General features: G+C 37.7%; 2 protein-coding genes across 9 annotated transcripts; one reads left to right on the forward strand and one right to left on the reverse strand.

Annotated features, from left to right (window-relative positions):
* Nucleotides 1–267: 267 nt before the first annotated feature.
* Nucleotides 268–6,271, reverse strand: LOC113669175 (uncharacterized). 3 transcript variants are annotated; one of them, XM_027185179.2, is made up of 6 exons: nt 5,694–6,271; nt 4,620–4,801; nt 3,262–3,384; nt 1,997–2,731; nt 1,389–1,566; nt 268–1,118 (listed from the first exon to the last, which is right to left on the reverse strand). In XM_027185179.2, the coding sequence occupies exons 1-6, from the start codon at nt 6,127–6,129 to the stop codon at nt 997–999; spliced, it is 1,776 nt and encodes a 591-aa protein (XP_027040980.2). In that variant the 5' UTR covers nt 6,130–6,271; the 3' UTR covers nt 268–996. The 3 variants fall into 3 exon arrangements, with proteins under 3 accessions (XP_027040980.2, XP_027040979.2, XP_027040978.2); XM_027185178.2 differs by having other exon boundaries at nt 4,590–4,801; XM_027185177.2 differs by having other exon boundaries at nt 4,584–4,801.
* On the forward strand, nt 6,261–27,701 carry LOC113669174 (coiled-coil and C2 domain-containing protein 1-like). Of its 6 annotated transcripts, none has more exons than XR_016181802.1 (28): nt 6,261–6,419; nt 7,577–7,739; nt 8,328–8,428; nt 9,032–9,133; nt 9,396–9,524; nt 10,390–10,609; nt 11,112–11,137; nt 11,906–12,034; nt 12,362–12,455; nt 13,203–13,444; nt 13,901–14,041; nt 14,295–14,555; nt 14,794–14,850; nt 16,125–16,283; nt 16,697–16,755; nt 17,276–17,392; nt 18,089–18,162; nt 18,938–18,993; nt 19,253–19,307; nt 19,414–19,513; nt 20,241–20,331; nt 20,511–20,654; nt 21,717–21,734; nt 22,442–22,491; nt 23,565–24,952; nt 25,679–25,805; nt 26,252–26,376; nt 27,082–27,701. XR_016181802.1 is itself a non-coding variant. In XM_027185175.2 (28 exons), the coding sequence occupies exons 1-28, from the start codon at nt 6,351–6,353 to the stop codon at nt 27,115–27,117; spliced, it is 3,009 nt and encodes a 1,002-aa protein (XP_027040976.2). In that variant the 5' UTR covers nt 6,261–6,350; the 3' UTR covers nt 27,118–27,701. The 6 variants fall into 6 exon arrangements, 4 of the variants coding, with proteins under 4 accessions (XP_027040976.2, XP_089045956.1, XP_089045958.1 ...); XM_027185175.2 differs by having other exon boundaries at nt 24,889–24,952; XR_016181803.1 differs by lacking the exon at nt 21,717–21,734.
* The last annotated feature ends 71 nt before the right edge of the window (nt 27,702–27,772 follow it).

The raw sequence follows: 27,772 nt of genomic DNA on the forward strand, positions 1-27,772 counted from the left end.
AAAAATAAATCAAAGCTTGACCATTTTAAGGCTGTGTACATATATATATATATTGTGCACATATATCTATTTCCTTTGATATATACATATATCAAAGGAAATAGATATCCGTCTCCGAATGCATTCTTGCAGTAATTTAAAATGAGACCTTACATGGACGAATTCGTTCCAGTGATGGTTTTGGTCCTTCACGTGTGGATAAAATCCGTGAACGTATTCGAAATAAGGTATGCATTTACAAACATAAATAACTAGTCTGACACTCGCTTTGACTCAAATCGTGCTGATATCCTTTATTATTACACTGAGAGTTATGAGATAACACTATCCAGTCCACCATCGTCGTTACTTCATCTTCATTTTCCTCTTCCCACACCGGGAGCTTGAAAGCATTGAAGCCCGTCGAGATTTTTCGTTTTCAAAATTTTAGTTAAAGATAACGAGGCCAACGAGAACAGTTTTCCCTTTTCTCTCATATTTTCCAATCTATGAAGTCAAGAGGGTTCTGAAATATACTGTATTAAAGGTCTCTTAGTGGTCTTATACCAAGGCAAGACCGAACTGCAGTGCAGGCTCTAAACTCAACGCATCAACGCATGCAGAAATTATGTGTCTTTGCACACCGCGCCCCGCATAGAAAGAGTAGCCCTAGCGAATTCTGATTAAAGCAACTTGGATACTCTTTGAAATAGTAACAACTGGATTGCCTTCAGTGTATTTTACTGATTCCATCAATAGAAGCTTCAAGGTTTACTTTGCTCTTGTTAGAAAGTCCTACGCCGGATTGCATCCGTTGCATTTTTTCAAAGATGATGCCAGACATCTGCACAAGAGACACTATCTCTACATGAATGCATGTTTTCATTGGTATAACATCGTCATATGGACGACGTAACTCTTCACAGTTTTTTTCACATTTTCGTTCTCAGTAATAAAACAAGACCCGTGTTTCCATGCATAAACGCGTCTGCGTAAAGTGACAGTGTATATACATTTTCACTGGTAATATCTGGATGACTTTGGTTGGCTACTGGATGAACTATATCCTGTTCCTGGCTTGTGACTCCTGCTACCCTGATGATGATGGTGTCTTGAGTAGGAGGAACTTCCTGAAGGCCCTGTGACGTAAGAGCAATTAATACGATTAGCGAAAGTTTAAGTCTGAAAATGACGTATCAGACTGACTAATCTCCCTCAGCCATCACAAGCTAACCTCTTCCCCCCCCAAAGGAATATTCATTCATCACAAGCCAACCAACCCCACCCCCCCCCCTGGAAGGAATACTCATCATCACAAGCTAACCCCCCATTTGGCTTTTACTCCCAAACCAAAGCCACATGGGGAGGCAAGTAAGCACTCTCCATATCTCTACTGTGTTAATACTTGCCTGTGTGAGATCCTGAAGATGAAGTCACTTCTTGAGAGCTTTGGTACTTTCCTGAGTATTTCTTTGCAGCATTTCCTTGATGATGGCTCTTTGATCCAGAGTATGGATAAGGACTGAACTTGTGGCTGGCTCTCTTTGTTGACTGGGATCCCTGTAGATGGTGCTGCTGATATTCATGCTGTCAAACAAAAAGTGAAAGGTTTATTTACAAACAGCAGCTTGACAGCATTTCAGATGAGCAGCTTGCTTTCTTGTCGTTAAAGCCCAATGTATAAGCCATAGTCCCATAAATCTGGTTGGCTTTGTTAATTGTGTAACTCTTAAAACTACAGTGGCATCATGTGACAAAATTGTTTATGGTCAGTTGTATTTGGCTGATTGTCTGAAAGTGCCATAACAGCTTCAAAACATGTCAAATCTTTGATGTCTCATCTTTTCGCATTTTCCATCCCAATTATACAGGAATAGCTGTCAGTGGGTTAATGTTGTGGTTGAAAGTTAAATAATTCAGAACTAGAGTTTCTTAGAGTTCAAACCCCCTCTTAACTCAAATTTTCCTAACTCTAGCTTGAATTTGTTAAAATAAAAATTAACAGGAAAAGATTTACCTGATAGTTTTGGGAATACCCAGGTCCTGTACTTGGTCTCTGTTCTGGCTTCTGGTGCTGCTGCTGCTGCTGAGGTGGAACCATTTGTTGGGATTGATGTCCTGCATCATATGGCACTTGTCGACTTTGACTCTGACTGCTTTGTTGCTGGTGGTACTGCTGCGGTGCCATGCTTTGCTGCCTGTGTTGTGTCAGGTCAGGCTGTTGCCCTTGGTGTCCCTGCATTCCAGGGTACTGCACAGGCTGCTGCACAGGCTGCTGCACAGGCTGCTGCACAGGCTGCTGTTGTTGTTGCTGCTGCAAATGGTAAACATGCTGGTTGCTTACTGCTCCTTGCTGAACTTGATATGCTCCTGATTGTTGCTTTGGTTGGTATCCCTGTTGCTGAGGGTGTGCTTGATAGGACTGCTGTGTTTGCAATTGGTGGACACTTGTACCATGTATAGGATAAGACTGGAGATGTGCTTGGTCCTGGCCAGAATGATGCACAGGGTACCCATGCTGAGTTCCTTGGTTGTGTGATGTTGGACCTGGTTGTTGTTGTTGTTGCTGTTGAGGGTGTGGTGGAGGCTGTTGAAAAGTTTGTTTCTGACTGCCATGTTGTATGTATTGTTGATAACCTGGTTGTTGCAGCTGCACATGATATGGAAACTGCTGCTGCTGCTGTTGTTGTTGTTGTTGTTGCTGTTGTTGCTGCTGTTGTACTTGGTGACTTGGAAATGCCTGCTGATTTTCCTACAACATTACAAATTCACTGACAATAAATACATTTAATATATTGAATTGTGGTACATGTAACTGCCATGGCAGCCTCCTTATTACCTAGAAAATACCAGTTCATCAAAATTTGTTTACACCATCTAATATATCAACTTGTGTAAAAAAAATGAAGATGTGAGGCAATCAAAATTGGAAAATTACTTGTTCATTGAAAATTAAGTTTTCATGAAATAAATTTTCCAAATAAGCCAACAGTGTTGACACCTTTCTATTATGAGCTAGCATTTATGTTTAATGTATCCTGGGATTACTTCACTCCACTGAAATATCTAAATTCACCCTTTCACGCTTTAAAAGCTTTTGTTCTTCATTAGCATGGTGTGCAACTGCAGAGCCAGGAAGGGGAGAACAACATGAAATTACAATGAAATAAACCCTCACATGAATCAAGGTCTAGAAACTGAACTTATAAACCCTTTACACCCTAGCAAGAAGGAAATGCTGTCCCTTGAGTCACAAGGTGAATTTTCTATTACACTACATACCTGCTGAGGTTGTCCACCTTGTTGCAATGGCTGTCTGTTGAACTGTGCTTGTGATTCTTGAGGTGTTCCAGTGGTAGGGAGCTGTGAAGGTGGGTGTTGCTTTCCTGGAAAACGACTTTCAGGCTGCAGAGTAAGAAAAAGTGTTAAGATTATCCTAAAATTATGCAAGGTGCATTCTTGATATGCATTAGGGTCTTGACCCACAAGGTGTTATGCTACTACAGTCAAACCTGTATTAAGCAGCACCACACTCATGGTCACCCTGTATTGAGCGGTCTGTTGTCAAAGTCCCAAAATTGTTACCCCTTGATTACTGTAATCTTCAAGCCTATTAAGTGGTCACCTCTACCCTTTAACTCCCAGAAGTGATCAACATGAAACTTCTGCCTGTAACATCTTTTCAGTATCCAGCAAACAAGTAATGAGAATATTCAAACTTATCAGGTAGAAATTGTCATCTTGATCTAACACCAAATTCTGGTCACTAATTTACAAGGAAATATGTAGCAGTAAGTGGGGAGAATTAACAATCAGATCCTGGGAGTTAAAGGGTTAAGTGGTCCTTAAGTCACCCTTTACTGAGTGCCAACCGCCTTTTTGTACTGTCCTCCACCTGTATTGAACAGTCACTTTAAGTGGAACAACCCAAATAAAACTAAGAATAATCTTTCAAGTTGAATGTAATCAACTTTAATCTCCCAAGATCACTGTTAGTGAGTTGTATTTTTGAGTGAGTTTTTGCACATTAAGTGGCAATTATGGCATAAAATGGCGATTTTACTTGTTTTTTGAAACACCCTTATTCTGAGGAACCTATATTAGGTGGTCACTCTGCCATTTCCTGTGAGTGATAGGTTTGACAGTATTAAGTGATTCACTTGAGTAACCCTTAACAAAATCTTCAAACAGGTTTAAGAACAACTCATCAGACAACACATTTAAGTTAACATTGTTGTTATTGATCTGAATACAATCCTTTGGAGAGGTTGGACATTGATCACTTGGATTAATGTTAGTATCTGAGCAACTGCATACCTACCCCTCCCCTAACCTAACATTAACCCTAACTAGTTACCAGTTGACTGTTGTTGGGTTAGGGGAGGGGTAGGTGTGCAATTGCTCAGATACCAGGATTGATCCAATCACTATCCTTATTCAAGTTTGAAGAACAGTGAGAAAATCTCTGCATCAAAAATATATCTATCTAAAGGCGCTTTTACTAGAATGAATGAATTATGCAATAAAAAAAAAACAATCTGGAAGATACCACACAGAAAGACACACAAAACATCTTTTATTGTATACATTATGGAAACACACACATCAACCTGATTCCCTGTGATGACAGGTGCTTGTACCTGACCATGGGGATACCCTGGAAATCTCTCTGGGGCTGCTGTTGGATGCACCTGTGCTGTCTGAGATGGATAGGAGGCATGTGGGAGTTGAAGGTTTTGCAGCTGTTGTGAATGAATTTGTGCCTGAATGAAACCTGAGAGGGGGTGTGCCCGTGAAGGACTACTTGGTCTTCTGATCACACCTGATAATAAATGAAAACAAATCTAGCTTGAATGAAAGTAAGAGCTACATTGTACTTACATGAAACAAAATTTGGTGGCGCAAGGTAATCATGATGTGTCTTTTTGTTTAGTTTATTAAACAAAATATTACTTCCAGGTTCAAACCATTTGCTATTGATTACAAGAAACAAGTATTTTAGGGTATTCATGAAATTTCAGTGATTCTCCTAGAGCTGAAAATAAAGAATATATCATGAGAAGAAGATTACCCTTATTTGAAATTTACCTTTAAGTTATTTTCTAAGTAAGAAACCTACCACCCACTCTGTATGGAGTAGACACTCAATAAAAACTTGCAAATCCACATTTTAACCCCAAGCAAAACGAGCATTTATGTTAAAAAATGTACATGCTGTTGATTTATTATGTACTATGAATGGCAAGCAGAGAAGGCATGATTGTAGCAAAACTAGGCAGCTGCTTTGCTTTCAAATGAATAAAGGGGGTAAGTTTCTAATGAAACTGTGGTGCTGTGTCAGTAGGAGAGTACAACATGGTAATTTAGTATTATCAACTGAGTTGATAACATAAATTGGCCACTGTAAAGAGTTCAAAAGCTGAAATTTCGCTCTAACGAAGGACTAGCGCTTGAAACGTCTGCTTTTAAACTCTTCACGGTGGCCAATTTATGTTATCAACTCAGTTGATAATACTAAATTTCCCGGCTTTGCTTTCAGTTTGCCAACAAAAATAACTCGATGTTGGACAGACTTAACAACTGGAATACCATTTGGACTAGGTTGGCTCACAGGAACTCGATTTGTGACCTTTTGAACCAAAGCGTTTTCTTGTAGATTTTGATTTTGAAAATTACGTATACCATTCTTATTATTGTCGTGGATGATCACACACCTGAATTGGGAACAGCGTCCATCAATCCAGGTTGCGGAGGCACACTTTGCGAAATAAAGGGCTGTCCAGTTGGTAAACCAAGAACGCCTCTAGAACTGGTTGTCACATTAGCAGATGCCTTCAAAGCAGCTTGATTCTCCTGCTGTCTCTTCAATTCGTTTTCATAATTTAAAGCTCTTTTGAACTGAGAAAAAAGATCGTGTTTCTTCTGCTTCAGTTGCTCTAGTTTGGCTTCTAATTCTGCAATTTCCTTTTTGACATCTTCTACAGTTTCCTTCTTTTTTTCTTCTTCTTTTTTACGCTGCTTTTCTTCTTCTTCCTTTGCCTTGCTTTCGGCCAATGCTTGCTTTCCTTTCTCCCGTTGTCGCCGTATATACGCATGCACAGCCCTTAATTGGGCTTTTGGCGGACGAGTTCTTTCGATCAGAACAGGCATCTTCCACTCAAGTTTCAAAGTAAAGGCCAATTTCAAAGCGATTTCAATATTTGAGCGAGTTTTAGTTTAGTTATGGTAGCTGTCTACGTCGCCATTTTCTGGTCTGGTTGTCCATACATAAAGTACATACTTGGAAACAAAGTCCGCTGAGCGTTTGGCAAGGAACGCGGAAACCGAAAAGAACTCATTACAAAATTCACCAAATTTAGAGTTTCGGCAAAATGTTTAGTAGGAGGAAAAAATCCCCCCGTCCCCAAGAAGGACACAAGAAGAACGATCTCTCCAATTTGGTACAGTATATTTCATTTTTTTTTTCATTAAATTTGTGTCGTGTAAATTTGGAATGTGTGGGGCATGACTCAGATCTCTAAGGCCTAAGTGCCAGTGGAAACTGTAACGATGCTGTATCAGGCGACTTGAATATGATTTAAAAGTGCCACAATAATCGATATGTACCTTAGTTATTAATTGTAGTTGATGTTATTTTTTTATCCTTTTCCATCCGCTGTCTTAGGCTTTGAAACATGCAAACGTACTACATGAGAAATTTCGAACTTGCTCGTCGCATCAGCGTTTGAAAGCAAGCTAGATGTTTAAGTGGTCATGCAGAGAATATTTTGAAATACAGCCTTGTAAAATATTAGTCACTTTTTTTATTGTGGCGAGGGTCAATCCCGTTGATAGATTTAAATGTTGGTATCCTTGTGAAATACATTTGGTGGCCATTTCAGATGTTCTTAGCATTGGGTAAAAGTGTCAGAAACTAGTAGGGGTTTTATAGAAACGACAGAAAATGCCCAAAAACAACAAATATCAAAAAACAATGACATTGTGAGCTTGTTTAGTTATTGGTGTGATAGAAGAGGAGTGGTTACCAAGGTAAACAGACATGGTGGGCTTGTATCATAGACAATCACGAGTTGGAGGAGGTTCGTTTTTTGCATTAGGTAGTTACTGGCTTAGAGGCACATGCAAAGTAGTTCTCAACTTTATTCTAGTTGTTGAAATTGTGTCCACCATGGCATCTGGCAATTTTTTTTCGTGAATTAAGTCATCAAGAGTTTTGGAGAAGGAAAAAAAATTATTTTCTTATTCTAAAGGCTATTTAAACTGCAGGAAAAGCAGGTATGGACCTATCAAAACTGATGAGAGTGGTAAAAACTGAATTTTTTTCAGAGTTTTGGGTCCTTAGATGCCTCTGGCCCAGACCTTAATAAACAGGGGTCTGTACCCACCCTAAATAACATGGTGCACATAGTTTCCACAAATTAAATATTGTGGGTCTATACTCTTTTCATGGGGGGTCTGCACCAGATTTTGCCACATAAACAGCTTCATTCCCACTCTTTTGTTTGCTGCTATTGGGTGTAGTTTGACTTTTACTTGCTCTTTTCTCTATTTGCAATGTTATTTATTTGTTATTTCTTATTTGCTGTTCTTAATACAGCTTGGACTTGATATCAACCCAGATGAAATGGCTGCATTAGGGATTGGGGGGATAGGAATTGGTAATGATGATGACGATGATGACGAGGATGAGGATGATGAAAGCCTTGAAGCAGAACTGGCAGCTCTACAAGGGCAGTCATCATCTAGAGGAAAGAAGAAAAGTAATTGCCTTGTACTATGTTATTGATAATGTTTTTTAGTTGACACATAATAAATTAACAAAAGGGAAAGCAAAAATTGTCAACCTTTTCCAAATTTTGACTTTAGAGGTAATTTTCATTTCAATCAGAAGCGAACAAATTGACTGTTGGTGGTACACAAGTATTATTGGTCGTGCTTGTCACTTAATAGTGTGGTCCAGGTCTGATTCTCGCAATGGGTATTACATGTGGATTAAAGTTTTTATCAGGTCTCTCTCTTGCCTCTAGGTTTCTGCCATGGGTTCTCCATTTTTCCTTCCCCTACAAAAACCCATTATCTCTCAAAATTATTTTAATTTAACCATAACTCTTTAGCCCCCAGGAGTGATTGGCATCTTATTTCTCTACTCATTGTCACTTCTAAATAAAAAATTAAGGTTACAAAGGAAACAACCACCCACTGAAGAAATTCTTGACTGTTAAACAAATTTTTCTTGTTGATACTGTAGAAATGTAGAATATGTATACTGATGTTAGCATTTGAAGGGTTAAGGGCAAGGGACCAAGTGTCATCTTTTGTATTTATTATTTTCTTTACTCATTCGGCAGAACCAGGAAGATCTATGGTGGGATTAGATGAGGATGACTTTGGAGATGATGATAATGATGATGATGATGATGAAATTGATGAAAATGACCCACAGCTCTTGGTAGGGCTCTTTTGGGTGTAGTAAATATTTTTTGTTTTTGAGGTGATCTTTCATTCAACACCAGTGTAAGAGAGTATTTATTAAGGATTTATGAATGGGTGCATTTAATACAAAGTAAATTTGTGGAGGTGCATGTAATTAAGGAGTCATTTCCAGTCATTAAATCTAGTTTTTTACACAAATATGACACCTGTTAGTGTACTGTCACTCCCCGATTACTTCACCATTTTAAGAGTGCATTGTTACATCCCTTATAGTAAGTACTTGCACCATCGTTGGTCAATTTAGCAGGCTGTTTCTCACAACATGATGGGGCTAAATGAAAATTTTTGTTTCAGTTTAAATCTTCACCCTCTATTTGAACCCAGCAATAAAATAAATATCTTAGTTACCAATCTTGTCTTCTCAGTCTTAGTTGAGTTTGCTCTACCTGAATTTATGGCCTGCATGTGTTGTGTTTCAGCCATAAATCTGAGCAGAAAAATGTTACCTATAAGTTACAGGACAGACTTCAAACTCGGTTGGTAATTAAAAGGTATTTCTGATTGTGTGTTTTTTATGAGGCAAGTTTACATTTGGTAACCATTGCATTTTGTCTTGAAGGCTGAACTTCAATGTATTGCTCCAGGAGAAGATGGCTCAGAGCATCATGATCCAACCCCAGTCTTACTTCCCTCTGTCCCAGCATCAACCAGCAGTGATCAGGTAAGATAATTTGGGAAACCAACTGATGCTGACAGCAGTTATATTGGTGAACTTTTTACAGTTATAATTTAGTTATTACATAATAAATAATTGTTATCATTAATTGCTATTTTTTGTAATTTAATTGTAAACTCTTTATTTGAGCTGTAAAACACAATCATCTACATGTACTTCCAGTAAAAAAAATCCTCAAGTTGCCTGATTTCAACATCAAACTGTAAAGTCACCCACTTTTAATACTTATTGCATTTTTTGTTGTAAGGGTTCAAAAGGGAGTTCTTCACAAGTTGACCTGTTGTTAGAAAGAGAGACAAACTACAAGCTGGCAATAGAAAATGCAAATAAAGCTGGTGAAGGAAGCAAGGCCAGAAGATATGGCCGAGGACTCAAGGTACAATCATCAATATTATGATCACCATGATTAATTTTCCTTATTTAACAATAACGAAAAAATGAATTTTAATAATTTACAGCAAGATAATTATAAGGCAAGGAGACCTCAAGATACCTAACAGAGCTTATGGGAGAGGCCACCTTATCTGCAACTGGCAACATATTTAAGAGTTGCGAATGTGCAGCTTGGTTAATTCAGTGATTATTTTAAATAATAGAAACTCTGACTGACATTTTCTTCTCAAAGCAGAGAAGACTTGACAAACAAGTGACTGTTACAAATAAGAGAGTTCCAAATTTTAAGACCTTGGTAGAAAATTGTAAATTGCTTGAGATTTGAATGAGACAAATGCATTAGATAATTATTGACTGTTTTGGTGCCATAGCAGTGAATTTGGCCATTGTTTCACAAAAAGATTGAGAAACAGTGGAGGCCTAAAGGTTAGTGTACTGGAACTCAGGGTGGAGTTGTTTGGATTCGAGATCTGGTCAAGCCAGTGTGTTGTGTACTTGGCAAAAATACTGTACTCTCATTGTACTTCTCTCACCCAGGAGAAAAAATGGGTGCTGTTGAATTGTCAGGGAAGCTTGATGATATGCTGGGGGTGACCTTATGATTGACTGACATCCCATCCAGGGGGGAGTGGTAATACTCCTACTCATTTCATGCTATGGAAACTGGGTTAAGCTGTGGGGGGAGGTTCACAGTGCAGACTTAACATTTACTCACTTGTTGACCTATTAGTTATGGGCGTACAATTTTGTTGCCTGGATAACATCATTTTAGAACTGTAATTCCTCCTGAAACTCAACCATTGTACTTCTGCAAGTGAAGAGTTTACAGTTTTTCTCTTTTATTTTAGGAAATAGAACAGATGATCAAGCAGGCTAAAGCTGGGAAGGCAATTGATCTGGATGCACTTCCTCCACCAGTCGCCACTGGAGCTGCTAAACCTTCAGCTCCAGTTTCTTCTCAGCCAGTCCAGGATTCTGTTCCTGAAGCACAAGTGGATCAGACAGCTAATAAGTCCATAAGGCTTGAAACAACATCCCCAGAAGATGTATCCAGACCTGTCCAAGATGGTAAGTGGTGAAATTTTTTTTCCCATTCACACTTCTCCCACCAAGTACTAGTAGTTTTTTTTCCTTTTAATTTAAACCCCTATTCTCAATCTTTAAGTAAACAACAATTTACCTTGAAATATAGTGTTCTTTTAAATTTCTCACTTTGATTATGACTGCCAAATAAATAAAGATCAAAGTGGTTTGAAAAAAGAAAAACATACATGCACTATAAGAACTTTGAGTTTGTGATCAGTCTTAAGTAAGTTTGTGGGAAAAGCACAGGTAGCCCACTGGTCAGTGCGCTGGACTCCTGAGGCAAAGCATAGGTTTACACTCTATCTTGGTATTGTACTGTACTGTGTTCTCTTTTAAGACTCTCACAGAGGCTCCCTCTGCCCAAGGGTAAATATGGCCAAACGTGGATACTATCAAACTGTTTTATTGTGACAGATCTTGTTTAAAATGATAATTAAAAGTACAAGTCAGAGTAAATTTTGCTTTAATTTACTTTTGGTCACAGACAGTCAAAAGCCCAGTGAATCCAAGGTAGGTTTATATTTAGTTACTAGATATTTATATGTAATAGGGAGTTAGCAGTGGGGAAAAAAGAAGCCTGAACTTTAGTTTGCCAGTTTGGATTGGATAAAAACATATAGGGCCCAGAGAAAAGAAAAACCCTCTTGGGTTTGAAAGGCCTTAATGTGCCATTGAGGCCTTTTAGCCCTAACCCTCTTTAACAAAAATCTTCCTATTTTGCCACTTGTTGAAGGCAACAAAAGAAAATGCAGAAAATATTGATGGGGCTTCATATTATGCAAACAGGACATTTTGTAATCATCAAACTTTTACAAGTAAGCTACTCAAACAATTTTAATCTTAAATATGTGGAAAATGAAAGCATTCCAAAAATTTTGATTTAGCCTTCAGGTTCCCATAACGGCAAACTGAGATAAGATTTTAAAATTACAGTATTTTTCATTTGACAATCAGTTAGACTGTTTTCTTAAGAATCCTCTGTGTACTTGCATGTGCACAATTCAGTACAATTCAATCATTGAACTGCCAAAGAATCTAGTCACAAACTGTTTATTGAAAATTTAATTAAACATAAATTTATTGTAAACAATTTTGAAATTTGCATTGCTGTATGCATTAAATAAGCATTTGATATGATAACATATTTTTTTCTGCAGTAGTCTTCTTTTTCAGTCTGAAAAAATCCTAGATTCTTATGCATGCAACAGTGAGGCACAGTAACATTATTGAATAGATCAAGTATTCTTTAAGTTTTCTGTTGTAATGTTACTGTTTTAGCCTGGCAGTGAAGGTACTCAGAATAAAGAGCTTTTCATGACGAGACGAAATCAGTACAGAGTAGCTGCCCTGACATGCAAAAAAGCAGGAGAAATTCAACAAGCCAAACAGTTTTTGGCAGTGTCAAAGGTACTTAGCAAACCTGCATTCTCACATTGCCATCATGCAGTTTTCTAGATGCTGTTGTCCAATAATACTTTGGATTTAGAAAAATTTTGCTTAACCCCTTAACTCCCAGAAGTTATTAGCAAGTAACTTCTCCCTACAATATTCATGCACCATCCAGCAAACAAGTAATGGGAATACTCAAATTTATCAGGTAGATGTTGTTATCTTGATCTAACACCAAATTCTCATAACTTATTTACAAGGAAATGTGTAGCAGCTAGAGGGGAGAATTATTGATATGTGTCAAAGGGTTAAAATTCTAAAATATACTTGTTTTACATTCACCAGCAAATAGATTCAGCTATTGAACTGTTAGAGAAAGGTGAAGCAGTAGATATTTCAAAGTTACCTCCAGTACCATCTGTCCCAAAAGCATCATCAGGTATGTTCACTATTAGTACTAGCAGTACTAGTACATGTACTCGCAGTACATGTATTTTTGGTAATGGCAATTATCATAATAAAGCAAAGAATAAACTTAAGGAAGTTGTTCACTGTTGCAAAACACTATCTAATCAATAACTGCTATCCTACTGAAGTTTTATCCCAGGTCTTATGATGTGGTTACATTTGATAAGAACACCTACACGATACTAGTTACAGAGCACCCATGAAGCATGATACTTTGCCCTGTTGGGCTGATTTTTCAACAGCTCTGATTGAGACACTTTGATCCTTGCTATTTCATTGAGTCATTCCCTGTACTGTTGTCACTGTCTCTTGTTGTGGGGCTCTGTTTGATTTCATTGGTTGTACATGTAGGCTTCTGGAATTTGTGTTCCACTTCCCTGTTTATTTTGTTGTTTGAATTCTCAGGTCAATTCCCTACACCCTAATGTCAGTATCCATATTCTCTCTGTGTTTCCTTTGGTACCCACAAGAAGGATTCATCTTACAATCAAGACCTGGTTTAATTTGTGATCCTTTCCTTTATTTTCATTACCTTAATTTTTGATTCAGGGGTAATGTTGTACAGAGAAATTAGATGCCAGTCACTCTAAGGGTTTTAATAGTTCATCACTTCCTTGACTCTACTTCCACATTTTGCAAGTATTCTTCAACTGGAGATGACTGATTATCATTTTCTGTTGCTGAGACTGATGTTCACTCACCCTTTTGCCTTTAATAGCTATGACTCCACTAGCCTCCCAAGAGTCAGTTGCACCCCCTGCTGAAACAACACCAAGCAGTGCAGCTAAAGGAGAGGCAGGAGGGGAGAGTAGTTCAGCCAAAAGCTTGGAGCCTCCCCCTCCCCCTAAAAATGTTGCAGAAGCTTTGCAACAAAGATTGGAAAAGTACCAGCAAGCTGAAAACCAGGCTAAGCAAGAAGGCAACTCAAGCAAGGCACGAAGAATGGGGCGCATTGTTAAGGTCAGCTCCTCCTTAAAGTTCATAATTAGTTTTTACAATTTTCTTTAAATTAAATTGCATTATTAAGGTCAGCTCTGCTAATTTAAACATCTTTTCATATTACTTTATTTTTGATTATTAAATATGAATGAATTTCTCATTCCTTTAGGCAAGGACAGAAGTCCCTTTAAATGCATGTACCTTGTATCATTAGGTATAAGTATTGACTAGAGTTTTGAGCAAAAGGAACTAATGAAAAACTGCTTGGCAATTTCTGGCAAATCTAGTTATTGTTTCTGTAACTTAGCATAATTGAACTGCTTTTAAGACATGTTTACAAGGCCTTGTTCTTCATTAATATTCCAACTGGTTACTCTTCTACAAATGGTCCAGGCTCAAGTACTTGTGCTTTATGATACTCTTGGACCATGAAAATGAGTTTCATTAAGGTTTTGTTTACTTATCACAAAAAAACAGCAATATCAAGATGCTATCAAAAGCCATAAGGCTGGGAAACCTGTGGACTATGAGGAACTACCGACCCCCCCTGGATATGCACCCATACCAGGTGTAGCAGCTCCAGAAGATGAACCAGCTGAAAACTTTTCTGTCCCTGAGGTAAAGTGCAAATAAAGTTATCTTTAACTTAAACAGCAGAAGAGACAACAAAATATTTTAATACAATACTTTTATATGTCTTGAGGAATTCAGCAGAAAAGAATCAAGCAATTATCAAAGGTTCTGGTAGCCTTCTGTTCTTCCCCTAGACTCAGCTGATTCAAAACATTTCAATTCTTCATGTATATAGGGTAAATCCCTTTTAAACCTAAGCACTGCTGATTTGCAAATCTTTCCTTATTCATATTCTCAGTTTTCTGAGCCAAGGCAAGGGGCAGCACCCCAAACAACTGCTTCTCCTTCTGTTGCTGCTGGTGCTGCAAGCCCTGCTGCCACAAGTCCGTCTCCACAACCTGCCCTACAACCCACGTCATCTGTTCGTAAATCTCCTGGCCGCAATGAACAGCAACTCAATTACTTGCTTGAAAGACAGAAGGAGTTTAAGACAGCTGCATTGCAGTCCAAAAAACAGGGAGATCTTGAAGGTGCCAAGAACTACCTAAGAATGAGCAAGGTTAGGAAACACATTGAATCTATTTGTTGAATATACCAAACAGGAACAGGGCTCTAGGGTTCTTAAATTAAAGAAAGTTTCAACCGATATCAATAATGAAGGGATTGTTTTGTACTTGTGACCTTAAAATTTCAGAGCCACAGCTATGTAATCAATGGATGTACTACTTGGTGAAAATCAGTGCTGGGAATCTTACATAAAAGAAGTGCTGACAAATGGCATCTTCTTTGTTCCTTAGGGTCTGGACAGGATGATTCTGAGTGCTCAGAATGGACTGAAGGTTGATTTAGGATCAGTAAGTCTAATTTATTTTAATTTTTATTTATTTCTTATTTGCACAGAACAACCAAATTTTCAGTGTGTAGATATTTAATCATGGTCCAGGAATACATATCTACTCAACATGACCAGAATATATTTTAGGTATAGTGAAACATTGACATTGGTGACATCTGCATTTATCAATTGTTGATCATTTTGATGTTTTATATTATTATTGTTCCATTTCCCCTTCAGAACTGGCCTTGGTTAAACATATTAAACAATCTGTCTATTCATGTATTTATCTGCCTGACTACACATGTATGTCCCACTCTATTTGAACATGGAGATATGATATACATCTTTTCAACCTTTCTTGGTCCATACTGTGAGTTATGAGACCTTGTTTTTTCCACTCTGAGTTATGACCCTCTTGCTTCATGCTTGGGATGAAGATCCAAGCAGAAAAAGCTTGATTGGTAGCTTACAGCCACACCAATCTCAAACTCAGTCAGTGTGAGGCTCATCTTTTTTCTAATGTTAACTTTTGAACAACTGTTTTATTTTCATCCACCAGACAAAAACTGTTACTTCTTGATGTGCATGTGCATGTGCAAATTTAGAATAGTTTTTTTGCATATTAACCCTTTGACCCCAAAGAGTGTCCAACATCTAATTTCTCCTTACAATATCACCTCTGAATCACACATTAATGTTGACAGAATAAAGGAAATGATCACCAGCTGAAGAAACTCTTCATTGATGATTTTAGATATATGAAATTCATATATTTGCACTGCGGTGAAGAAACAAAATGGAGAGACCCTCGCAGCTAAGAACACTGCTGAAACAAGTCCTATTTTCAACTGCTTGTTTCAGTAGTGTTCTTAGCTGCAAGGGTCTCTTAATTTTGTTTCTTCGCCACAGTGCAAATATATGAATCTCTTATATCTAAAATCATCATTCATCACTTGGATGGTTTATTTGGACCCAACACATTGACCAGCTTCCAGTTGGCTTGTTAGCTCAGTTGGTAGAGGGCTGCACCAGTGTCACAGAGGTCATGGGTTCATATCCCATATGGGCCTGAATTTTTTTCAGGTCCTATTTTCAACTACTCGTTTCAGTAGTGTTCTTCACTGCGAGGATCTCTTAATTTCGAAGCTCTTGATTGTTAAACAAATTCTCTTAGTCAGCATCTTAGGAAATGTATAGGGAACAGTAATGAGAATATACTTGTTGATTTAAGGGGTGAAAGGGTTATGAAAACTAACTCTCCTTTTTTGTCTGTTTGTGTTTTGTATGAAGGTTCCCCCCTCTCCATTTGCAGCTTCAAAACCTGCACCCACAAGAGAGTTAAGCTTTGAGATGGTCCAAGCTGAAGATTGTGAGCCAAATCCTCAGACATCAGAAGAAAAATCTGAGCTATTTTCACGATTAGAGGATGCTCTTATTAAACAAATTGAGGTGAGATACCTTAATCATAACAATGTAATGTACTTATTGTTCAAAAGTGCTGATGGGCCATAACTCCCTCATAAATTTATTCTTCACTTTGAAATTATTATCTGTTCCTTAAGTCTTTTATGAAAAGGTTATCAGAAGCTCTAGTAGAGGGGATAGTTTCTTAAAAAGTTCTGTTTTTCAAACTGAAATTTTAATTTTGGTGCAAGTTCCATGTTGGTGCTTTTATTTGTGGTTTCCAGAGTCAGAGTCAGAACAGACTAAGAATGAGATTTTAGCTAGATAAGAATTTTGCTTCATGTTCTTAAAGAGCGTTTAAAAAACTCATAATTTGTGACTCTGGAGATAGTTCATTCTTTACCCTGCAGAAAAAGTTTAACCTGATAAAATGTTTAGGAATATATTTTATTTCACAGATGTGTGCCAGAAATGCTCAACATTACCAGAAGTTAGGTGATATAACCAACACTAAAAAGTAAGTTTGTAATATTAACAAAAATCATGTAATCAGCTACAGGCGATCACAAGCAGACCCATCCATGTTTTACAAGATATCTAAGGGAGATTCCCCTTGGCAGTCAATTTGTGTTTTTGAAAACAATTCATCCATTTGACATTGTTATGTTCAGTCACAGAGTAATTCTGAGACTGCTGTGTCTGTTCAAGATGACTTTCAGAGTGTACATAATTATTAATACTTGCAAAAGGATTTTGTGGAAATTAAGTGATCATACTAGAAATCAGATTCTGCTACTCGTGAGGACACAATTTCCGAAAGGACTTGGAAAGAATGAGGGGCTTGGAAATGACCTCTGTCAATCAAAAAAGGAAAATGGTCTTTTTTGAGTGAGAATTCGCAATTCAGACATCAAAAGAAACAGAGTTATGTTTCTGATTAGTTTTAAAAAAAGCCTTTGTAAGGTGATATATTTTAGCTGTCACCTTGATTGTTCCTCTCTGTTCTCCCATTTCTTCTTGGTTTTAATTACATAAAGCTTTGACAAGATGGCAAAGAATTTACGACAGGACCTTGATTCAGTTCAAAGTGCCCGGAAATACCAGGATCCTCCACCAAAATTCCATTATGAAGACAGATCATTCACAATTGTTGAGTAAGTCATCTTAAAAGCAATTTTTAATTATTTTTAAAAAGCTGTGAGTTAAGAAATACAACTTTGAAAGAGAGTTAATTTCAAGGCTTTACTGAGCCACAGTCACTGAAAAAGAAATAATTTACAAACTTTGTCTTGAAAGATGAAATAACTCTTGCTACACTATATCCTTTTCCAGCATCAGCCCTCAACCAACCCTCAGGCTTGAAATCTCTCAGAAAAGTGCTATGGCACATAAATTTTTTTTTATAAGTTTTTAATTCAGAGTTCATTTTTTGATAATATACATTTTATCATGTAAGAACTGCATCATGCTCATAATGACTAAGGACAGGTCAGTTAATCCCAAACAATGCAAACAGTGAAAATTGAATTAGTATTACAGACAAGTAAAAAAATTGTGTGAATTCCAATTCACAGCCTGTGTTCAAAAAATTATGACAATTATTTAAAAGCTTGAGGGCAACAAAGGGCTTCCGGTTTAAAACTTTTTATACCCCTATAATTTTGAATTAGCACAGTTTCACAGAGAAGTGAAAGGCTTATCCAGGGCCTGTGTTTATTGCTATTTTTACTGCTAGGTGCAGTTAAGAGCATTGTGTCTTCAGTGGACCTGCTTGAATTCCCACAGCCATTCACAATGAATTTAATTGTGTTGTATATTGATATTTCTTACGGTGCATATGCATTTTTCAGTTCATTTCCAGATCTGAGTGATTCAGAGGTGGAGTTGACAATAGTTAGAGGGCTCAATATACCTCTTCCCTCAGGTGAGTACTTTGATTTACTGTTAGTAATTAATTGAATCCAGAACTTATTGCCAATTAATTGCCAATTAATTGCCAAAGCTTCAAAGCCTCTGGGAAAGGTCTGGGTTCTTTAGTTATTTTGAATATCACGAATTTTGCATCGGCGTACTGTAACTGACACCAGTGGGCACATCATAGAGGGCGACCAGAATTTTGGCTGGTTTGGATATCTTTTTATTCCGACAAAGACGACGTTGACGACAGATTCTTATACAATACTTTTCACGAAGAAATTTTATTACTTTCCTATTGCCTTATCTACTGTACCTGACCCATTTCAGCCAAGGTTTTCTAAATTGTAGGAATGCCCCACTATGGCCAATTAGAGAGAGTCGACGTTAAATGCGGAATATGGAAAATACTAGTGAATAGTACCTATAGGATATGTTTCTTAGGGGAACACTTGATCACCTTTTTGTTACTGTTATCATTACTTTGAAATGTATTTGCATTAACCCTTTAACACCCAGATCAAATCTGTAATTCTCCTTGCTTTCAACCATACAATTCTTACGATATTAGTTCAGAGAATTTAGTGCTGGATCAACTTATTATCTCCAAATTGATATTTTTCTTTATTCTCATCACTTATCTGGTTGATGTTGTATTGATATTGTAAGGAGAAATTCTGTCTTGGTCACTCACGGGAGTTAAAAGGTTAAACGTATGTTAAGAACTTTCTGTTGTGTAGGCTTACTTTGGGATGTTAATCTTCACTGTTTTCTTTTTAACATAGGTTATCAACCAAAGGACATGTACACTTATGTATCTTATGAATTTCCTTTTCCAAGTGTAAGTTCATCATTACTGATTTTTCACTGTAGTCTCCTGAGCCGCTTTTGTTTGGTCTTGTCATTCAACAGCCTGGCACCAAACAAAGGCTTTGGAGGACAATTCTGAGCGAGAAGCATAAATTTTTATTTGGTGATTGATTTGTTAATTTAGTTTTTTATCCTCTCTGCTTAAAGAGCCTTTTTTATCCCTATGTCCGAAATTACTGAACGTGACTTACGATAGATGTTTGGAATATCTTTCTGTTGTTAATCTTCAGGCAGATGAACCTCAGACCGGCAGGACACAAACTATTAAGCACTCTATCAATCCAGGTAAATTTTTCTCGTTTGTTTTGTTTGTTTGTTTGTTTTTCTAGTTGTCTAAATTTTTATTTCAGTGCCTGCCCTAACTGCTTCCTTGTTTTAACTTTCTTTACAGATTACAAAGAGGTTTTCAAAGTACAGATAGATAGGAAAAATCGATCTTTAGGAAGAATTTTCAAGAGACAGCCCGTCAAATTTGAAGTCAAATATGAAAGGTATGACTTAGTTGCATTACCTATTTTTATAAATACCTCATTTCTCGTTAGTGGTCGTCCTGTTTTTGCTGGATGTTGTGCGGATAATCAAAGGGGTCGCTACATCCCTCCTGGGAGTGGGGATTAGCTATTGAAGTGTTGGGTTAAAATTTGTTCAAGAATATTCTCTTGCTAGCCCTTACTGACGGACTGCGGGTGTGAATGGGGTGTTTCGGGCAGGAGAGGTAAAGGGGACGATCTGCGACAGGGTTCTCTTTTAGATACAGTTAAACCTGTATTAAGCGGCCTCCAAAGGGGAATGGAAGGATGACTACCAGTTCGACAGAATAGGGGTATTACAAAAAGATGATACACAACGCCGTTTAGTGCTATAATTAACAAATGAATGTGCAGAATCTCGCTCGGAAATACTACTTACTTTGCTTTTGGGAGAGATACATGGATTAAAAATATTTTGAAAGATTCTTCTTGGTTTTATTTGAGTGTTCCTGCTTTCAGTGACCGTTAAATTCAGGTGAAGGACAATAAAAACAGGCGGTTGGGCTTAGTAAAGGGTGACCGCGACCTCTTAATCCGCCTAAAAGAGGCGAAAATTACAGGGATTAAGGGGAAACAAATTGGGGACTTAAACAACTGACCGCTTAATACAGGGTGACCGCTTAACATGATACTGCTTAATACAGGCTCAACTGCGCATGACTATGAATGCTGATATGATATCTTCCAGGGGCTTCCTCAAAGGTGACAAAGCTTTGGGACAAGTGCAAGTGAAGCTTACCCCATTTGATAACAAGTGTGAAATTCACGACTGTTTTGATGTAAGTGTTAATTTGGTTTATTCTTTAATTGATGTTTTTATGGTGGACCCTAACATTAAAAGCCATATTCTCCATACTGTTCGCTGTACGTTTCCCAAGGAGCCAGATCTGTACGTACAGATCGTTTATAAATATATATATATTTTTTTTTTTTTTTTTTTTTTTTTTTTTCCCTCAAGGTAATGGATACGGAACGTGGACGAAAAGCGGTCGGCGGGAAACTTGAAGTTCACATGAGGATCAGAGAGCCGTTGGTGGATAAAGATGTGAAAGTTGAAAAATGGAAATGGCTTGTTATTGATGTTCACTTGACGTCTAGGAAAGTGAGTGTGTTGGACGATTTGCCAGCTTACGAGTAGGTCCTCGTTATCAGCGCTTCAGCACGAGTGTTTCTTCGCCCGCGAGAAATTAGGAGGCCTTGAACAACGGCAGCCAGCAAGAGGTCTATAATGGGTCTGGAACTGATTATTAGTGCCAGACCCCCCCCCCCTCCCCCCCGTAAACCTCTCCCCGACTCGTCTCAAATCTTCCCGTGGGCGGGAAAATGCGCGTCCTGCAGCCGCGTTAATAACGAAGACCTGCAGAGAGGCGAACTACTTTCTTATCACATACGTGATGATATTGGTATCTCCTGGAGAGTTCTATTTCAATAGCATGAACCTTTGAACAATTATTGTTATGTCAGACAACAAAAAGAACAAAACGCAAAAGAATGAGTATGGCTAGGAGTGGTGCAAATTAACGCGGAGTACAAATGATGCTCATGCAAATTCTCGACGAAGCTTTTCAAAATCCACGAACTTTAGCATAGCTTCTTTGGTTCGTTTTGGTTGCGTGTCCATGCAAATTGGGTTCTTCCACTTTGCATGGGCCTATTTTCGAACCAACTAGATATCATGAATAAAGGGGGTAAGATTCTAAAGAAACTGTGGTGCTGCGTCGGTGGGAGGGTATAACAGGGTAATTTGGTATTATCACCTGAGTTGATAACGTAAATTGGCCACCGTAAACAGTTTCAAAGCTGACATTTCGAGCGTTAGCCCTTCGTCCTTCGCTCTGACTAGGGGCTAACGTTCGAAACGTCAGCTTTGAAACTCTCTACGGTGGCCAAATTACGTTATCAACTCAGTTTATGATACCAAATTACCCAATTAGATATTAAACAGTTTCTGGCTGGTCGTTTTAAGCTTCAAAAACTGAGGGTTGTTTGTCGGCCTCTCAGCCGGATATGTCTTAAGTAGTTTTTCTCAGAAATTCATGGCCAACATTTCACACGAGGTGGATAGTGCATATTTTGTATGAACTTCAGGGTACAGTGATCTTTCTTTCAGTTTTGCGCAAATTAAAACTAAATCAGACGTTAACATGTTTTGTTTGGTTAACAGGCAGGCGCTGTTCCTAAGGTGAGTGTGTGTTTTTTCTTTCCAGGTCTTTCGCAATAATTGCCACCTATTAATTCAGACTTCATCTGTCAATGATCACTCTCTGTTCTCGACTTTGATTGAAGACAAATTTATTACCAAAAAAAATGGGACAGTCACAGTTTTTTTTGTCTTTGGTGGTCCTCTTTTGAAAACGTTGATGTGCTATATTTTGAAGAAGGAAAATATATAAATGATGTAGTGCTATCTTATCCAGTCGGCTTGCTTAGTCGACATGCTAAGAAAATATCACGAGAAAAAGCATGTCAAGATGAAGTAATACATTGTCAAGACGTGATTTGCTAGGATTTAACCCTTTAACTCCCAAGATCTGATAGTTAATTCTCTCCTTCAACTTCTACACATTCCCTTGTGAATTAGTTACGAGAATTTGGTGTTAGATCAAGATAACGACGTCTTCCTGATAAGCTTGAGTATTCTCATTACCTGTTTGCTGGTTAATGTATGTATGTTGTAGAGAGAAGTTACTTGTTAATCACGTCTAGGAGTTGAAGGGTTAACTGGAACATTAGTTGATTAGCCTTGACGATGTTGGTCATTGACAAGTGTTTTCAGAAGAAGACAGAACAACCATTTTTTCTCGACAACTGTGATGTGGTCGGTCATAGGTTTGTGCAACAAGTTTAGATGGATAATCAGATTGACATTGGATTGGTTTCCTCTCTTAGGAACCGGCTAATTTGCCACCAAAACCTGGCAAAGTAACAAGAGGACCAGAGTGAGTACATTCATTTGCACTGATCGCTATTTAACTTCAACATGATTAAATGTGCTGTTGGTAAAAACTACTCTAAGACAAGTGAACGAGCTGTTAGTCTATCTTCACATAAATACACATTTGGGTTATGATTGAAGTATCTTCTAGTGTGGAAATAAATGTTGTATAATAATGTTATATAATAATTAAATAATATGTTATAAATGTTAAAATGAAATGGGATTACTGTTATTTTTGTTATTAGTAGTATTACTATTAGTATTGTTATTAAGTCCTTGTGTGTTACGCTGTATCACCCCGCCTACTCCAACCTTATGAACAACAGTCCTGGCACGATATCTTCAATTATAATACACACACTAACAACCTAACAACAACACAAGAAGCTGCCTGCTAGTCCACAAACTCGAAGGAAACTGTCTCAACTAGTAATTGCCTATTTTGCGCAATCTTTGTCAGAAACCATGTAAGAATACGTTTAGATTTTGTGTGCAGTTTGGATGAATTCTGATGACCATACAACAATTGAAGTAATTGCTCAGTCTTAAGTTGGTGTTATTTCCAACATTTACTACTCATAATTTTTACTTTTTCAAGATTAAGTGAAGAACTGAGATTCATCGCTCGGCTGCATTCTAAAATAAGTGTCAGTGAAAACCTCAAATTATATACCAGCAACTCTTCCTGCATTTTATTTTTAATGGCCGGTTTTCACTTTTTTTCAGGAAGCAAAAGCATTGCGAAGCAAATAAATAGCTTATTTGAAATAAAAGATAAAAAGCAGCTAGGGAAGCGAAGCATCGGCACATTTTTGTGTTATTTAAGAACTTTCGTGAACTAATGACATAGTGAAGCAATAGTTTATACTTTAGTAAAGAATAAACTTTGTGATTAGTAAACCATCTTTGATGGTCTGAGTTTTTGTATAAAAGAGATTGTCGCTTTTAAAGCATGGTTGTTGCACCATGTGAAATTTTCTTCGTGAAATTGTTCAGCTGTTCAAGTGTATTTGAGAGTTTCCTATTTTTTCTTTCAAATCATGTATTCATGTCTCTTATCTATTTCGTTCGTAGCGCCAAATCAGCAGTTTGTTCTGTCAGTTGACAAGCTCGTGGCCTCTAAGAGGGAGGATTAAACTGAAGACTGAAAACCATACTTGTCAGTCAGCCAAGAAATCCTGCATTGAAAGTTCGACTAAGTTAATTTTAAGCGCATCGTTTCCCTCTGTACACTATATCGAGGCTTTCATACGTCATCACCATGTATCTGCATTATATCGAGGCTTTTATACGTCATCACGGTGTTTATCTGGGAGTACTTGACATTTGTTTATTAGTATTCTTTCACCACAGATTTTAAAGGAAAGTTAAGCTATGATTAGAATCTAACAAGTGCAGCTGGTACTGCGCCTAAGTTTAGCAAAAAATCGTGGATCACATTTGCCGAAGTTTGTGTTTGAGGATGTGTATAAAAGTTCAGAAATACTCTTACTTCCTTCATCTATCTAAGCTGCGAGTAACATATTTTCTCGTTATCCTTAAGACTAATTTTGATAATGATAGAAATAAATTATTAAGATCCTTCAACAGTTCCCATGTGTTTATGTACTAGCAGGCTAGTTCTTCCACTTAAAAGGTATCAAGAAATTTGGTTTGTAACGCTGTATAAAATGCTCGAAGGAGCTTAAACTTCGTGTTTGTACATGTAGAAATGCTTTTGCCTCGTCGTCGTTGTTGTTGTATAGAAAACCAAGAACTATCGTAAAAATATGTAGTAGTTTAGGTTGACTAAGAATTTTAACACGAGTGCGAAATAACAGTACAGAAAAGAGTGTAAAAGAGTGGATTAATACAGAGTAATATTTATGACTTGAAAAAATAGTTTTCGCCGCTTCACGTTAGGTAGACCACCTGTTCAGGCATAACTTGTTTGTCAAGCAGATAATATAATAGAGAGATTATAATAAATACTGATTTTTAACATTTATAGAAAAGACACTGCGGTTAGAATCGTATTGAGTCTTGGGCTCTGAGAAAAGAAAAAATTAAATGACCTCTGATAAATGGTGAAAATCATTTTTCAGTCCTCCGGTAAATTCCTTTTGTAAATTATTAAATGAGCGCTTTCCCCTTCCCCAACCCAAACGAGGAAAGTTTTGACCTTTAAATCGCCTAGTTGGCGGCTTTAAGATGGAAAAAGGTAGCTCTGGGTGTAAATGAACAGAGATGGACAGACTGCTCACTTTTTATACGTTCTCCTTAGTATATCACAAAGGATGAGTTACTGTCTCTTATTTTTCGGTTTTGGCAACCGTCTATATTCAATAGTTTCGCTCGGGTAAACTGATTTTTTTGCATCGTTTTACTTTTTAATCTTTTTGGCGCTGTTTCTTCCTAGTATTGCGACGGAATTTGCTAGCTTGGAGGTCTTGAAACTGGAAAAACAGATCGCCGAAAAGCAGGTGAACTTATATTGCTAATTATTTTACTAAGTGTAAGTAACGCCAGAGAAGACCATGCAAACGGGCAATGGGCGTATGTGACCAAGTCGATGAAGTGGGCTCAGACATGTTTTCAGACAAATATGGTCGGGAAGATAACGCGAGTCCCAACGCTAAGCCTATTCACGGTACATTCTCGTGTAAAATACTTATCAAGTTATTATTCCTCCAACCCTTCTCTACAGAATTTCAATGGAATGGAAACAAACTATCAGTCGTACAACAAAAGAGAACCAGCTGCTGTTTCTCGAGTCAACTTATGTTGCTATAAAGATTCTATGTAACGCGCGTTCTGATTGGCTGAAACAGCGTGCTTTATCAAACCTAAGACGCACGGAGTAGTGCTGTCACGTCATAGACCCATTTGTACCAAAAAAAGACAAAAACAACAACAAATAAAGAAGCCTCGACTAAGCTCTGTTCTGTTGTAAAACAGTCAGGAAGCGACCAGAGCTCTCAAGAAGTAAAGTTTGTCCTACACTTGTTTCGTGCACTAGCCACTTCCTGCGTGTGTTACAGCAGAACAAAGCACAGTCGAGCCTATTTTGTGAGTCAAAGAAACAAACCGATAGCTCCTATCAGGAGCCAGAGGTGGTAAGGTTCACTATCACCATCCGTCGTGACTGCGTTGACACATATCTATTCACTTATGCTGATGGTGCTGATCATGTTTGTTTTGTGTCATAGATTGCTGCTTATAAAGCCAAAGGAGAAATGCCTCCTGCAGTCCTCATACAGCGCTGCAAACTATGTCAGCAGAAGATAGCTGAAGTGGAGAGGACTCTATCGAGTGGTGACAAAAACGTATTGACAAGTGCGTATGAGCTTATCTCCTTTTTTCTTTAAAATATTGCACGAAGCAGGACAGGAATAGCTTGGGTGAATGTATCACGCAGAATGCATTGGCATCAGTGATTATAGCCTCAAGGGTTTGAGAGACCGAATACTTGTGCGCTTTGAAACGCTTTGAACGAGTGACGAAATTGGCCCACAAGGACTAGAAGAGCTCAATTTCTGATTCAAAAAGTCATTAAATCAACTTATTCAAGAGGATTGCCGTGTTTTTGGTTTGTGCCGAAAACCAGATAGATGTTTAGGGTAAAACTCCCATGTCAAAGTATACACTTCTTCACCCCCTTCTCAAGGCTCTAAGTAAGAAAGGATGCTTGTCGCGTTATACTGTGTAAAGAACTAAACAAATAGCCCGACTACTTTCTATTTAGGACGTTTTTATTCTGACATTGGTGTTTAATCCGACAGATTACATACGTCAACTTCAAACGAAGATCCCTCAAGAGCATGCTAAGGCGCAACAAGTTTTGAAAGCTGGCAACAGGAGTGAAGCTCAACTGTGTTTAACCAGGAGAAAGCTGATGGAAAACGAGGTAAATATGAAGTGTAATTTAGTGTGAAGTGTGACTGGGCGTGATTGATTTGTGATGAGCGTGAAAGAAGGCTTAGTCAGTGTGCCAAGAAAAGGCATTTCCAAGTATGACGATATCGTCATTTTTCAATACCATTACTGTTCTCGCGGTTAATTAAACAAGATTGACTGCAGCTAAATTGAATTTCGCCTATCAGTGGTAAAGATCAAAGGAAGCAAAGGCGTAGGGAAAATGATCAGGAATTTGGATGAAATTCACTGCTTGGTCAGTTTTAAGTAAGCACTGTTATCATGAGCCGTTTATGGCCACTATTTACTTTTTCATCCACCCATCAATTTATCCATCATTCCTTTTATTTATTCATTCATTTCATCAATGCTTAGATTCAATGTGCTTACCTCTTACTAACCAAGTACGAGGTCCGTCCTGTAAGTTACGTGAAGCGCGCGCGCGCCATAAATCCAAGCGGAAAAAAACGAGGTTCCGTAACTTACAGCATGGACCGAGAAAAGGAGGTGAGTATAATATTTATTATATCTCTGGATTCAAATAGAGAGAAGATTTTAATTCAAAACAACTTTTGAATTTAGCGAGCCCTACGGCGAAATACGAGTCACTAAATTGACCAATCACAGCGCACGTACTTACTGTTTCCATGTAAGAAAAATATAAATTATCACCTTTTTGTTTTTTTGCTCTTGACAGGTCTCTACTCTTAAGTCTCAGCTTGGTATGCGTTAGATATCGATAACTGTCACAACCATATGATAAGGATATTAAAAATAATAGAGCCTATCATGAATTTCGTTGCTTATATCTTAAGCACATGTTAAAGATTTTTTGTTAGGGAAAAACCTAAAATTGTTATAACTTAGGTGAGAATTGTGTTATAATTTCTCTTTGCACATAATATGATATCTGTCTGCGAGGTTTCTCTATTAAACTCGTAGTTCGTTACTTAAGGAATACAGCAAAGTTCCTTGCACCTCAGTCACAAAAGCAAAAATCAAAAAGTTAAGGCATGAAGTTTTTTAAACAATTTTTGAACAATATCAAAACATTGTGACCTACGTTTTTTTTATGTCACTGGATCTGTAATAGTAATTTGTGGGTTTCGCCTTTATCTTTTTTTTTGAATCCATGGCGAAATTTTCAGAGATTTTCAGTTATATGCCTTTGATATGAAGATGATAGTATAAAACACTCTCAATACGTTACTTTTTCCCTATTTTTTCTGAGGTATTTAAAATGTTGCACGCACTGCAAATTCTTTGGACACAGGAATATATGATGAGATTTCCAAATAAACTCTCCATTGACTTTAATCCTTTGTCAAAAATATTTGTGTCATACTTGAAACTGGTTGCGGTATCTTTTATCCTGTGCTGCGCACTCA

Source organism: Pocillopora damicornis, chromosome 12 (genome assembly GCF_964200805.1).
Source record: "Pocillopora damicornis chromosome 12, jaPocDami1.2, whole genome shotgun sequence".
Lineage (NCBI taxonomy): Eukaryota > Metazoa > Cnidaria > Anthozoa > Scleractinia > Pocilloporidae > Pocillopora > Pocillopora damicornis.